At 37.2% G+C, this 13,099-nt stretch overlaps 1 protein-coding gene across 7 annotated transcripts in view; it reads right to left on the bottom strand.

Annotated features, from left to right (window-relative positions):
- LOC102673797 overlaps window positions 1-13,099 on the bottom strand; it is a 110,959-nt gene that overhangs the window by 22,299 nt on the left and 75,561 nt on the right. For 5 of the 7 annotated variants that reach the window (XR_421057.2, XM_031508286.1, XM_006610923.2 and 2 more), the window contains one exon: window positions 91-228. The exons of 1 other annotated variant lie outside the window; for it this stretch is intronic. Coding sequence is in view for 5 of the 6 variants with exons in the window: in XM_031508286.1 (XP_031364146.1) it covers window positions 91-228 (138 nt within the window). In the remaining variant the exon portion in view is untranslated. Of the gene's footprint in view, window positions 1-90; window positions 229-980; window positions 2,316-13,099 lie in introns of those variants that run through there. One more of the 7 variants, XM_031508285.1, reaches the window with a different exon arrangement.

Raw genomic sequence — 13,099 nt, 5'->3', positions numbered from 1 at the left:
GAGAGAGAGAGAGAGAGAGAGAGAGAGAGAGAGAGAGAAAGGAATAATGAAAAATAGAGAGAGAGAAAAAAAAAAGAAAATAAAAGATACCATGCAGGTGTATGTTGAGAGACTGTGCCGTAAGGGGATTGATGTGCACCGACGATATATTGTTCGATTGTTGATTAGGCTGCTGTTTTTTCTTCCCGAAACCCTCCAGGAACTCCATCCCTTGCAAAGAGTACAGCTCTGCGTGAACAACAAACGAAAAAGGGGCTGAATAAGGACAACAAAAAAAAAAAAAAAAAAAGAATAAATCGCAACAACAGGTGTATATATTTATATATAGATATGTAAAACGGGAAACGAGCAAAGAAGCGGAATTTCTGTGGACGAAAGTGGACGCGAAAGAATTTTCGCTTGCGTTTACAAAAGTAACAAACTTGCTATCCTCCCACGAGTGAGTGTTCTTTATGGAGAGACAAACTGTTGCATAAAAGAAATCTGCGCGCAGAAATTTTTTTTTTTTTTCCTTTTCCGCTCGCGTTTAATTAAACATCCTTTCGCAAAGTTAAAGTCGACTCGATGTCAAATATATTCTCGCCAAGATTCTCCCTATTATTTTTCTTTATCCTATCGTTGCAATTTTCTTTCGACCTCGAAACCTCACCCTTCTCTTCCTCCTCCTCCTCCTCCTCCTCCTCCTCCCGTGAATTCATGCGCTTCATGTCGAGTAAAGCGATCGAGAAAAGAAAGAAGGAAAGTAAGAAAGAAAAAGAAAAAAAATAAGTGGTAAATTTCCATCGAAGAACGGAATAATTCCGTCCCTTGGATCTCTTTACTTTCGCTCGCGAAAATGGTCGGGATCGTCGAAATCGAGCTCTCTCCTCTCGCCCAAGGGAGAGCGACTTCAATTCAAAAGAAATTCGAATTCGATAATAACAGGGTGGAAATTCGAGGGTGGAAAGTGATTAAAAAAAAAGAAACCTGATGGGCCGTACTTGATCCAGAGGTGGTCGTAACGAGTACCCTATCCTGACCCAGGGAATCGTGCTCCCTCGATTCTTTGATCGACTTCTTCCTCCCAACCGAGACCTTGCTACGAAAGCTGCCGCCCCGTGCGTTCGTCCAAAAGTTGGCGATATTGTCCACCGTCCTGATCCTGCACGACTTGGACGAGCAAACCGAAGTTTTCCTAATTTTCTCGGACGACTTGGGACGCCCCTTCGACGCGTCCCCGTCGTCGAGACACCCCCTCTCGGCCACCAAGTCGTCCAACACCAAGCTGCTCGCGACCTCCTCGCGGTCACGCGGCGCCACGTCGTTCACCGACAAACTTCTCGCCTTCGTGACGGTGAACGAGCACCGATCGCTCTTACCATCGCGCTCGAATTCGTTCGTTCGCCGGTAATCGTCGTCGCCGAGCCCCCCCTCCGATCCTCGCCCCCTGTCTTTCAATTCTTCGAACGGAATGTTCTTCGAATTCGCGACCACCGGCCAACGCTCGTGTCGCCCGTCCGCGTCGTCGTCCTTGCACTCGTCGGCCTCGCTCGCAACGTGATCCGAATTCTCGGATTCGAAGAGGAAAGCGGACACGGACGAGTCGAGGGAGGTGTCCAGGCGAAAAGTCGGGTTCTCGTAGGACGCGTGGCCACCGGTGGCGGGAAAAGGAGGACGCTTTTTCTCCTCGCTCTCCCCCTCCCCCTCGTTGCTCCTCCTCCAACGAAATATATGACGCGTCGTCATCGCTTTATCAGGCGAGATCTCGTCGCTGCTCTTTCTATTCCCTCGACACTTGCGATTTTTCTCCGTCATCAGGTCTGCGAGGCACAGTTTGCTCAGCTCCTTGGCGATCTTTCGGGACTCGAACTCGGTCGACGGGAGGCGGTCGTTCCGGGGAAGAAGAGTCTCGTTGTCGGTCCTCGAACGACGATTCTCGGCGGAAGGATCGGCTGTGTTGTTGTTGTTGTTGTTGTTGTTGACGGGGGACGATACTTCCTCCACCAGGCTCAATTTCTCCCGTTTCCTTTTCGAATGTTGCAAATTGGCCGGAGACAAATCGAAACCACCGTTTAAACGCATGCTCGCCCGGCTGCGTAGCTTCGACATCAGCTTCATCGATGCTCGAAAGGACCTCGACCGTTTCAAGGTCGACATCCTGTCGCTCGACGACCGCCTCGAGAGCAATTCCATTTTCGGACTGGACGTGGACAATTTGCGAAATTTCATCTGGAGGATCTTTCCACGTTTTCCAATCGATGCCTTTTGCCTCCTACGGTGCCTTTTGTTTTTCCAAGTTTTTCTTTCCTTTTTTTTTTTTTTTCAAATTTTATCTAATCTAATCACGAAATCACGTTTCACTCGCGCAAACTACTCTATCTTTTCGTAGTTTTCGTTGAACTTTCACGTGGAATATTCCGAGAAAAAGAAGAGGAAGGAACGATAAAATATATTCCTCGCTCGTTTGTATAAATTTATATTTATATTAATATTCGTATTTCTTTGGCAAAGGAAGACTTTCAGATTCGTTTCTTCTTCGGATACCCTTTCAGCTACTTCTTTGGTTCGATAAAGCTGAAAAATCGACGAGTATTTTCATGTATAATAAGGACGATTTAATTCTTCCCCCGCAGCAGTCTTTCTTTCAACGGAAACACGATCAACGTTTTTCTCCGCAAGCGGCTAAGAAGATAAAAATTTTTAACATCTCCAACTATACTACACTCTCCTCTGGAATAGATATAAATCACCTTCTTATCTCACACTTCTCCGTTTCTCATCTTAATATCTCTTTACGACGTCGTTAAAAAAACACCGATAACTTGCAAACGTTGGAGAATCGAAAGTAGTAATAATAATTGAAAGAAAGAGAAGTAGAAAAGAAAAGAAAAAAAAAAAATGTACGAAAGAAATCAACGCAACGATAAAACGCAGATTCGAACCCGTGAACACATTCGAGATCCTCCTACGTAATTCTTGCGTCCACCATTTCGAACATCGCTCTTCGAGCTCGCTAAACCGTTGAATTATTCACCAAACGCAACGTTTAACGTGAAATTTCATATTCGAGGGGGGAGAGGAGGGGGGAGAAGGGAGAACCGATCCGCAATTTCACGGAATACATGGCGAAATTTTCCAAGAGGTTGGATTCCAAGAGGGGCGAGCCGAACGAACGAACGAATCCGTATGAACGCGTGTCGCACGATGGACTGGTTGGCTCGAGCGAGGAACGATTTTATTATTTACTTAGGACACGACCGATTCCAGTGCGCCAACCGCAATTGCCTATTACGAAGAAGTGGTGGAGTGGTGAACGTCGCCTCTTCCTCCTCGAGACGAGAGTGACAATTTGTTAGCCCAATCAAACTTATTGCCAGCGTCCGTGACTGGTCTCGTTGCTCGGATCGAGCAAGATCTCTGGGTACTGAGGGCGTTGCATCGAGCCCGAGATCCTCGAAAAGGATGATGGGATGAGAGATTTAAGGAGTTCGAAGAACGATTCGATTCGATTCGAGCCAGATCGATTTCCGATCCTCTCGTCTCATTCGTCATTCTCGAAGAGTATATGATAATTTCTCGAACGCGATTCGATTGATTTTCGAATTGGAAGAGAAGTTTGGAGAGGTATGTGTATGTACCGGGAGGAGAGATACAGCGTTTATCTCCAGAAATATCTGGTTACTCGCATTTGATGGGGCGTAATTCGTGAGATTGGGGATAAAGGGATCCGTAACGATTTCTTTATGATTATTAAAGATATGATGGACGATAATAGGGACGAAATTTATAAGGCTATTATGCAATTGTCTTGCGGTTGTTTAATTTTTCGGCTATGAATGGGGACGAAAGAAATTCCGAAAGAGAATGATGGAAGATATCTCTGACTTTATTTAAGAAAATTGAATTTTTAATATTCACGAGAGACGATGCGAACGACGAAAATTTGTGAAACGAGAATTTTTCCGAGATTCGTTTCGATCTTTCAAAAAAAAAAAAAAAAGAAAAAAAAAATCTTCCTTACTTCTCCTCTCTTATCGTAAATGGTATACAAACACGTGACAACGCGTCTACAAACATTAACGCGTCTCGAAACGCTTTTATCGCACGGATCGAACACTTTTCACAAGGTACAAGGCTAAAAAGAAATGGTTCGTGTGTCTAAGAAAGCAACTAGGTGGCGAACTTTGCCCATAAACCACGGTGGAAACGGCGTGGAGACCTGTAAATTGGACGGGATAGTTTGTCAACGAATAAAATGGGTAGGCGGAATAAAGCGAAATAAATAGATCGGTAAGCCCGAGAAGAAGACACGTCTCTCACCATCACAATGAAGAACGAGGATCGATCGAGGTATCGAGCGAATCCGAATCCTCCTCTTCCGGATTTCGATTCCACGTGGGATCGATAGAGTGGCTGTTTGTTGTCGATGGAGCCCCTCGGTTTGAATACCAAATAGAAATTTCTTGCAAATATAAGCGTAGGGAAAATCGAGAGGGAAGAGAGAGTTTTATCGGAAAGCAAACGGAGTCACGAGAAGAGGAGAAACGTAGACGCGATAAGCCGTTAGGGTAATACGCAGAAAAAAAGGAAAAAAGGACAAAAAGAGCGAAAAAATTCGAGGGATATGAGAATCGAGTTGTAGAAACGAGCAGAGGCAAGTGCAAATTAAACAAAACGACGGAAATGATATTATAAGTACGTCAATGATTAGATAAACTCGGCAGACGGGCGCGATTATGGGCGGGCAGATGGTTTGAATTGTTAATTTCGAAATGCAGGATAGGGGGAGAGAGGGAAAGTTAGAAAATGAGCGCGGTTAAAGAAACACGAGGACTATCGTATCGATCGAGAGGAGGAATAAAATCGCCTCTTGCGATACAGATTGAAGTTCATTAGAAGTTAACGAGGTAATTACGGCTCGTCGAAATGATAATGGGATAATTAAAGCCAGAAGTAAATAAATTGTCGGGGGTGGATTCGATCCCTTGAGTCGTACAGATTGAAGAAATTAATCGATTATTAACGTAAAAAAAAAAAAAAAAAGAAAGAGAAAAAAAGAATATCTTCCATTTCTAATCCCCCCTTTTGTTCTTCTTAGTTTTAATCATTATTTTTTAACAACGGTACATCGATTTTTTAATCTTCGGAAACTTCTTCGAGAATGGAAGGAAGAAGCGAAGACAAACAAAGAAAAGAGTATACATCAGTAACTTCCTCTCGTTTTAACGTCCATTGTGCTAATAGCCACTAATAACGCTTCCGTTTCCCCTTTCTCCTTCGTGATTACCGTCTCACCATTGTTGCCGCGAAAGATCTGATCGCACGGCGAGATTTTCAATAGGAAAGAACGAAATCTAGACAACGGCTCAATATTGCTTTATTATTTTTTAACTCGTTCCGATTATCGACGTGTTTCAACTTCAATTTAAATGTATCTGTGAACTGCTGAATTTTTCAGATTAACGATGTTAAGAAGAGATTTTTTTTTTTTAGAAAGGCAAAAAAAAAAGAAACGAAAGAACGAGTTGGATGCATCGAGACATCGATTTCTTCGGACGCGTTTCAATCCCGAGATATTAGTTTCCTCGTAAAGGCGAATGGAAATTAGAGCTTTTACTATTTCTTCCTCGTTCGAGCAACATTCGAGCAATTTTTTCGCGGCCATTAAAAGCTCCGAGCGACGAAAGTGGATTACATTGCAGAAAATTGCGCATTCTTGCCAACGGAGAATGAGATGAATAAACCTGCCATTGAAACGTGAAAGCGACGCGTCAGAAAAGAAAAAGATGAAAAAACGAAAAAAAGAGAAGAAAATGGAAGTAGTAAAGTAACTTCAAAGTAACGGTCAAACTCGGATACGCGATAAAAACGGGTCCTGAACGGAACAACGTTGATCCTGGTGAACGTGCGCGAGGGGGGAAAGGGTAACGAGTGAAAAGAAGAAAAATAGATTAAACGATCGTCCACTGTTTTATCTCTGCACAAATGTCAACACGCTGTCAGTGATGCGGAAATCCTGAAAAAGCGATTTGCGGCTAACGGATCTCTTTACAAGCTACGTTTGGCTCGATGTGTCGGATTAAAAATCGAATAATCACGTGTTCTCTTTGATATTCTAAAAGAGGTATCGATATTAACGGAAAAAAACTAACAAAAGCTTGAAAATAGCAATTAAATTCTTTATCCTTTTTTATGACATCGTCCTCTATATATTTTTTTCGATAAACTATTACGATCTATTATTTCGTTTAATTCGTGGAGTTACCGTTCTCTGACATTGTTAATATAATCGTTGTTCCGTGACGAATTGTTCCGTGCGTTGCAAACCATCGATCGCGGAGTTAACGAATCGTTGAGAGAAACGATTCATAGAGAAGAGCATTTAGACGAAAAAATATTGGTTTCCCATAGTAATAAACTTGTGAATCAATTACAATTACGAGGAAGACAAGGAACGCGGAAAAATTCGATATATAGGATGAAAACGGAATTATCGTCTTTTCGGTGAAATATTTCTATTATTAATATAGAAATTCTATTTTCCCTAAAACGCGTCATTCCAGGAAACTAGGGTAATTAGGATGGAGTACACCCTTGCCAGTCATGGAAACGTTAACAATGGATCCTTTTGAAGCGTTGTCCTCCTTATCTGAAACCCGTCTACGATAAACAGCAATCTACTTCCGTTCCCGCGCGAAACTATGGTTCTCTGACACTAGGAGGCGAACGCCTTCTTCCGCTCGTCAAGCGGTTCGAACATGCTCAAGACGCATATTTAATGAATGATATTACGAAAACATCATGTTAACATCTGGAAGTATTATCTGACTAATTAAAAAATATTTCTCTCATTTCTCTTGATTATCTTTTTTCAATCCGTTATTTTTAAATAATTTATTATTAATTAAATATTACATAATTGATAGAAAAATTAGAATTAAAGTCGTATATTGAAAGAGATTAATTATTTTTAATTTAGCTATGAAACATGGCGTGCATATGCATGCGAATAACCATCAAGCGTTAAGCTTGATGTTAATGCTATTATGAATAATATTCCACAGTATATAAATTTTTTTTCAGGAATAATTAAGCTTAATGCTTAGTGATTTCACGTACAAAACATATATATATATATGTTTTTCCTGGCAGAATTAAAAATAATTATGCTTTTTAATTTAATTTTATTATATTTATAAGTTTGTATGTTATAATTAATTAAAAAAAAATCTCTCAATAAAATAACATGTTTGCTACAACAAAAATGATATTAACGTTATCATAAAAAATAATGATAATTTCCATATCTTTTGAAAATGTGATAAAAATCGATATAATGTGATCAAAAAAAAAAAAAGAAATTCTTTTTAAAATGAATAAAAAATAATAAAGAGAAAAGTGAAAGAAAATATGAAAACTGGAAAATAAGAAAATGTCTATAAACGAATCTACTTATGGTTATGCAACCTTTCATGCATAGAGGTTTACCTCGCAAGGACGCACGTGCGTCCGTTCACTACCGTTCTCAAATTCCATCGAGAGTAAGTCGACCTATTCGAGCTGAGATAACGTTCATCGTGTTTCCTAAGAAGGAAAAGGAACTGCTCTTGTCCGAGAACAGCCATTTTCTGCCATAATCCTGCTGATATATATTGTACGCATATTTAGAAAATCCTATTTCCAAGGATTGAAAAATTTTATTTGAAAGTTTAAGCACAATAATATTTAAGAATTTTCTTTTTTCCAGAAAGAAAGAAATATAAAAGATTATTTTAATATAGAAATATTATTTTAATATATTTGAAATAAAAATGTATAAAATAAAAATATGTACGAAAAAAAATTATTTTGATTGACATATCGATTGATTTTGTGACAGATATTAAATTCCATGGCAAAGAGATACTTATCATGGCAAAAGTGACTGTCTCGATAACAGATATGCCTACCAGATTTATAGATTACCTGTATTTCGAATGTTTCAGTCACGACACGCGATATTTGTATGGTTTATAACAAAGCGTGAACTCTTTATGCTTCTTTGATTCTATAAATACTTCAATAATGACATTTATAAAATCACGTGACATTTATAAAGCCATATTTACACACAACTATTAACTTAATGGTGATCGAACATGAACTATACATTGCGATCGTAATTTGTTTCAAACAATTTCCATAAACTTTTTCTTCCGCTAACATATTGTTCTAGTATTTATTATTATTTTTCAAGTTGTAATTATAAAATTCTTGGAAAATAATCGAAATGTGTCTTATTTGTATGAATAAACCATAAAATTGAAAAAAAGGCGGGATAATTCCAACATTTTCACCGGTTAAGCAAATAATCGATCCCTTACACGTTACCGACCGAGAAATGTCGTTTGGAGGCAAGCGTCCCCTGTTCGAAACTTAACCTGTCACCTTTCTCACACTTTTCATTCTGTATTTCTCAATTCACGTTTCACCGCCAACTCGAAATCTCCTTACAAGTCGTCCACTAACGTACGTGTCTCAACCACGTAACCAGTTCTCACAACAACGAGCGAAAATATCTTTTTCCAACCTCTGCATGTCCTTCTCGTTGTTTCTTGTCGCTACTACCGGATCACTATTTCTTTGTAAATTCTTTTCTTATACGATTTTCTTTAACACAAACACACACACACCGACGATGAATTAACGTTGAACGAACGTATTCTCGCGCAAAAATAAATGTCACATTTTTCACAAACGTTTTTCGCCACGAGTATCCATCGCAAACATTACACTGGTCGCAGAGCAGCGACAACGATGTGGCATTGCTGGCGGGTACACATGGAACGCGACCCTCGGCCGTGTGCCGAGCAAACAGCTGCCGTCTAGCCCCCACCAATAGGACGCCCCCATCGTTCCAGCACTTCGTTTTGACCGTACCCTTCCCCAGCCTGTCTTTTTTTATCAATGAAGCTGTAACTTTCGATGGAGAGTCGACTAAATTTTTTTTTTTGTTACAAACAATTTCGTACGTGGAAATTTAAATAAAATAACAATTTCGAAGAAATAAAAATAACCATTGAATAATTCTTTCATAATCGAAATCTCAATATGTATATAAGTAAGTTTCTATTATACGTAATATTCTATAAAGATTTTATATTTTTTATATTATAAAAAAATTTTATTGCGTATAGTTTATTTTGGAAAAAATTTACTTTATATATACAAAAGAGCGTTTACAATGTATAAATTAAATAGTTTGTTATATGTATAGTGTTTGCAAACTGAATTATAAATATTGACTATTTAAATTATTAAATAATAAAAGTTGGATGTTTACAATAAAAATCTAATTTCTAAAATCTACCATATTGTCTCTGTCAATATTTGACGGTTTTCAATATATGTGTTCTCAATTGAACATCTGTGTTTCGTTTTGCGAATTAAGCTATCTCTAATATTTCTATTGACGAATATAATCTTTGAAACCATTGTTAATTTATCTAATTTTATTTTTCATATTTAAAAAAATTTATTTATCGTAACTTGTTATAAATTTTATAATAAATTAATAAAATGTCTTTATGAAATGATCCTTGCATTGTAAATACTCTTACATCAACTTTTTAAAATATCAGTTTTTTTTTCTACGAACCAACACGAGAATTCAGGTAACTTTTCCAGTATAACTATGAAAAATGAGAGTCAGGAAAGCATGATACCGTGACTGGATGCACTTTGTACAAATTCTCGGTAGGTACGAAGATATAAAGCCAGGTATACAAGTGTATATAAAAGGAGCACGTTTCCAAGGAACACGTGGCACAACTAACATCAATATGCATTCTCAAGAAGCTACTCCTGCATGTTAATAATTATTCTTCACTACGTAAAATACAGATATAAATTTTCAAAGAATATTATCAAGTATGTACTTTCTCTTATTCTTATAAAATCTATCAACTATGCAATTTTATAAAATTATTCAGATCGTTTCGTTTGATATTTTCAATATCTATATTTTTCATCTAATTTTAAATAGATAGAATTAGATAGTAAATGTTGCAAGGAATACTTGCTTCTGGAATTAATCCATTCGTTATGTACAGACTTAACAAGGTAAAAATAAAATGGTACACGCATTCGTAAAGGATATTATTAATGAAAAGAGTAGGATTAGGGAAAGTAGTTAGTCGCTTCATTAGGTGAAATTCATCAAGAAAAGACGTCCATTGTTCAATGAGAATTAAATTTCCATTCGTTTTGAACAATGCACAGCTTTGTTCTCACGAAAGAGAATACATAGCCACAAATGAATCTTGATTATAATCGAAAGGCAAATTCTGTTTATCATTACATTCTAACTTCTCGTAATAATACATTTTAATCCTTGACAAAATTATTTATTTTCACACTTCGATTCAATTTTTTTTTTTATTTTCAAGTTTTACAAATCTTTGGCAAGATTGATTCTTTTGCTCGTTGAAAAATTTAAATTCGATAATTAATTCGATTTTTCAAATATCACAGAAACGAAAATCTCACGAAAAACAGATATCTCATATAAAGCAGATATTAAAAGGAAATAAAGTGATGCAATTAATTATCAGCAAAGTTTCTATCTTCTCGTAAAAAAGGCAAATCACGATGGGATTGTAACAATCTTTAATTACCTTAAATGCACGTGTCGATTCATCCATTCCCAGAAAATATTTTCGACCTTCGTTTCACCACGTTGTACGAGCGAGGGAAAGAGATGAAAAGTTCGTTTGCAGAATCAGTTTTAATAAATTCGTAGAAGCGAGAATTCTGTCCCGGAGAACGAAGTTGGCGGACTGGCAGGTCTCGAGAGGCTCGTAAAATGGATGTGAGACAAACGGCATGTAGAAACCACTCGACGACGAGCAATAAAACCACGGATAAAAGCCCAAAGTGTTTTCTCTGATATTTTAATAAAAAATTCATACGTTCGGACATAATGAATCCTTACGATTGCATTCGTCCTATCGTCACGTATTCGACACGAAACTTCGATTAAAGCAGCCGAGAAATATAATAAATTTTCTTCTTTCGATCGATCTTGCACTAACTTCTTCAATTAATACCTCGATTATATAATTTATAAAACTTTTCAAATAGAAAAGAAAGCAAACAATTTCGAATATTTCGATGGATTCGAGATTTTTATAAAAATTTGGAATATTAATTTGAAATTTTATTGAATTTTTTTGTAGCACCAATTAAGAAAAACATAATAAATTAAAAAGTGAAATATATCCAAATAGTTCGATGCGCGCCTTGAAAAAATATGCACAGTGAAATATATCGTACACAAATATATTATGAAGTTTTTATGAAGTTTCTACATCGTTGTAAAAAGAAATGTTGGACATAGAAGAAACGGTTTCATAATAAACACGTTCGTGATATCTTTGAATTAATTTAATGGAACGATGCAATTAACACTATGAAAAATAGATGAAACAGGCAAACCGTATCGTGGGGAAAAAAATATGGCGGAATCTATCGTGGCGCGATGCTAGAATGTTCGATTCAGGAAACAAGTATTCCAAGAAAGAAATAAAATAAATTCGATGCGTCTTACAAGATGAAAAGTGAGTTATCTTATAAAAAAGCAAATTTCTTTTAATTTTTCCTTTAAGACAACAACCTACGAAAGAATATATTATACTTTTGAATTCTTATATTACATGTCGAATATTCTTGTTCCATGAAAAAAGTTGAAATTATAAGTCGAAATTACGAGACGGTACGATGTCTAATTTTTATTAGATAAAATTTATTAGATAAAGGACAAAAAGAAGATAACGATAAAGATAAAAATCATCTACAGAGATGTGTTTAAAGCAACGATCGAGCCATTTACCCCTGCTACCATTTACGTGGTAATTCGGCAAACTAATGGATCGGCTTAATTAATCTAGGTAATTAGAAATGGCCATAACTGAACACGATTAATCCCGTCAACACGATTAATAGGATCGAATCCCAAATAGAAAAAAAAAATCAAGGTAAACATGTCGCCATTATTTTCGTAAATCTTGGGAAAAGAATGGACGACGATTCTCAATTGTTTTCCAATATCTCGTTTAACGTTTCTCGTTTCTTTCTGCTAACCTCTTAAAAACATCGATGAATCCCAATTCCAAAGCAATTTCAAAGCAGCCCGAGTATCGAAAATGAAACGAAATGGATCCGAAATAAATAATTCACCGTTCTACTTTCATCACTGTGAATTTAATTAAAACTTCTTATTACGTTTTATAAATCTTATGATAGGCTCTTACGATTTTATCGAGATATCGTCGTCGAAGAAGGCAAAGCCTCTACCATCGTTAATTACCGCGGAATCTAATTATTACTATAAGTATCATTAAATTCAACGATTTCAGTGAGAAAACTTTTAACTCTGGGGGGAGCCCAGAGTTATCCCCCATTTTCTACGATAATTAATCTATCGGCAAAATATTTTTTTGTCCAAAATATTTATTAACGATCTCGTTTCGAGACACGAAAAGCATCGATCTCTCGCAATTAATTCGCAAATTCCATTTAATGATCCCTTCAATCGCGATAGTTGGAAATATCTCGAGTATGAATGAATTGTAGGCCGAATTGATGAAACGAGATAAATCTCGATATAAGTGATTTCGATTTCTACTCAATCGCCAGAAAACCACTCTCCTTACGATCGAAGACAACGAAGTTTATCCGGAAAATTCTGAATGGATAACACGGTGAATAAACGAGGGATCGTTAGAGAATCGTGAAAGACAAAAGGAAAGAGTGGAGATGAAGAATGTACGAGAGAGAAAGAGAGAGAGAGAGAGAGAACAATAATGCAACGAAAGAGGATGGTTTATTCTCGCATAGTTAGGCGCGTGCTTTGTGCAGTTAGACCATCACAACCTCTTCCAAGTGTTAATATTTTTAGCGTGAAATACGCGCGTGGATTTTGAAAAATTCTCACGCGAGGGAACGCAATGGAATAAACGAATTAGCAAAATAACATTAGTTACACGTAGACGAGAATTCGTCTCTTTAAAATTTTAAAGGGTGCGCACTGTGAAAAAATTATCGGACCGATAAAAGCATATCCTATAAAATATGTTTCTTG

This window comes from Apis dorsata, unplaced genomic scaffold (genome assembly GCF_000469605.1).
Source record: "Apis dorsata unplaced genomic scaffold, Apis dorsata 1.3 scaffold_82, whole genome shotgun sequence".
In the NCBI taxonomy this organism is placed as follows: Eukaryota; Metazoa; Arthropoda; class Insecta; order Hymenoptera; family Apidae; genus Apis; species Apis dorsata.
The sequence above is the reverse complement of the archived record's forward strand: the minus strand, read 5'-3'. Positions and strand labels throughout refer to the sequence as shown.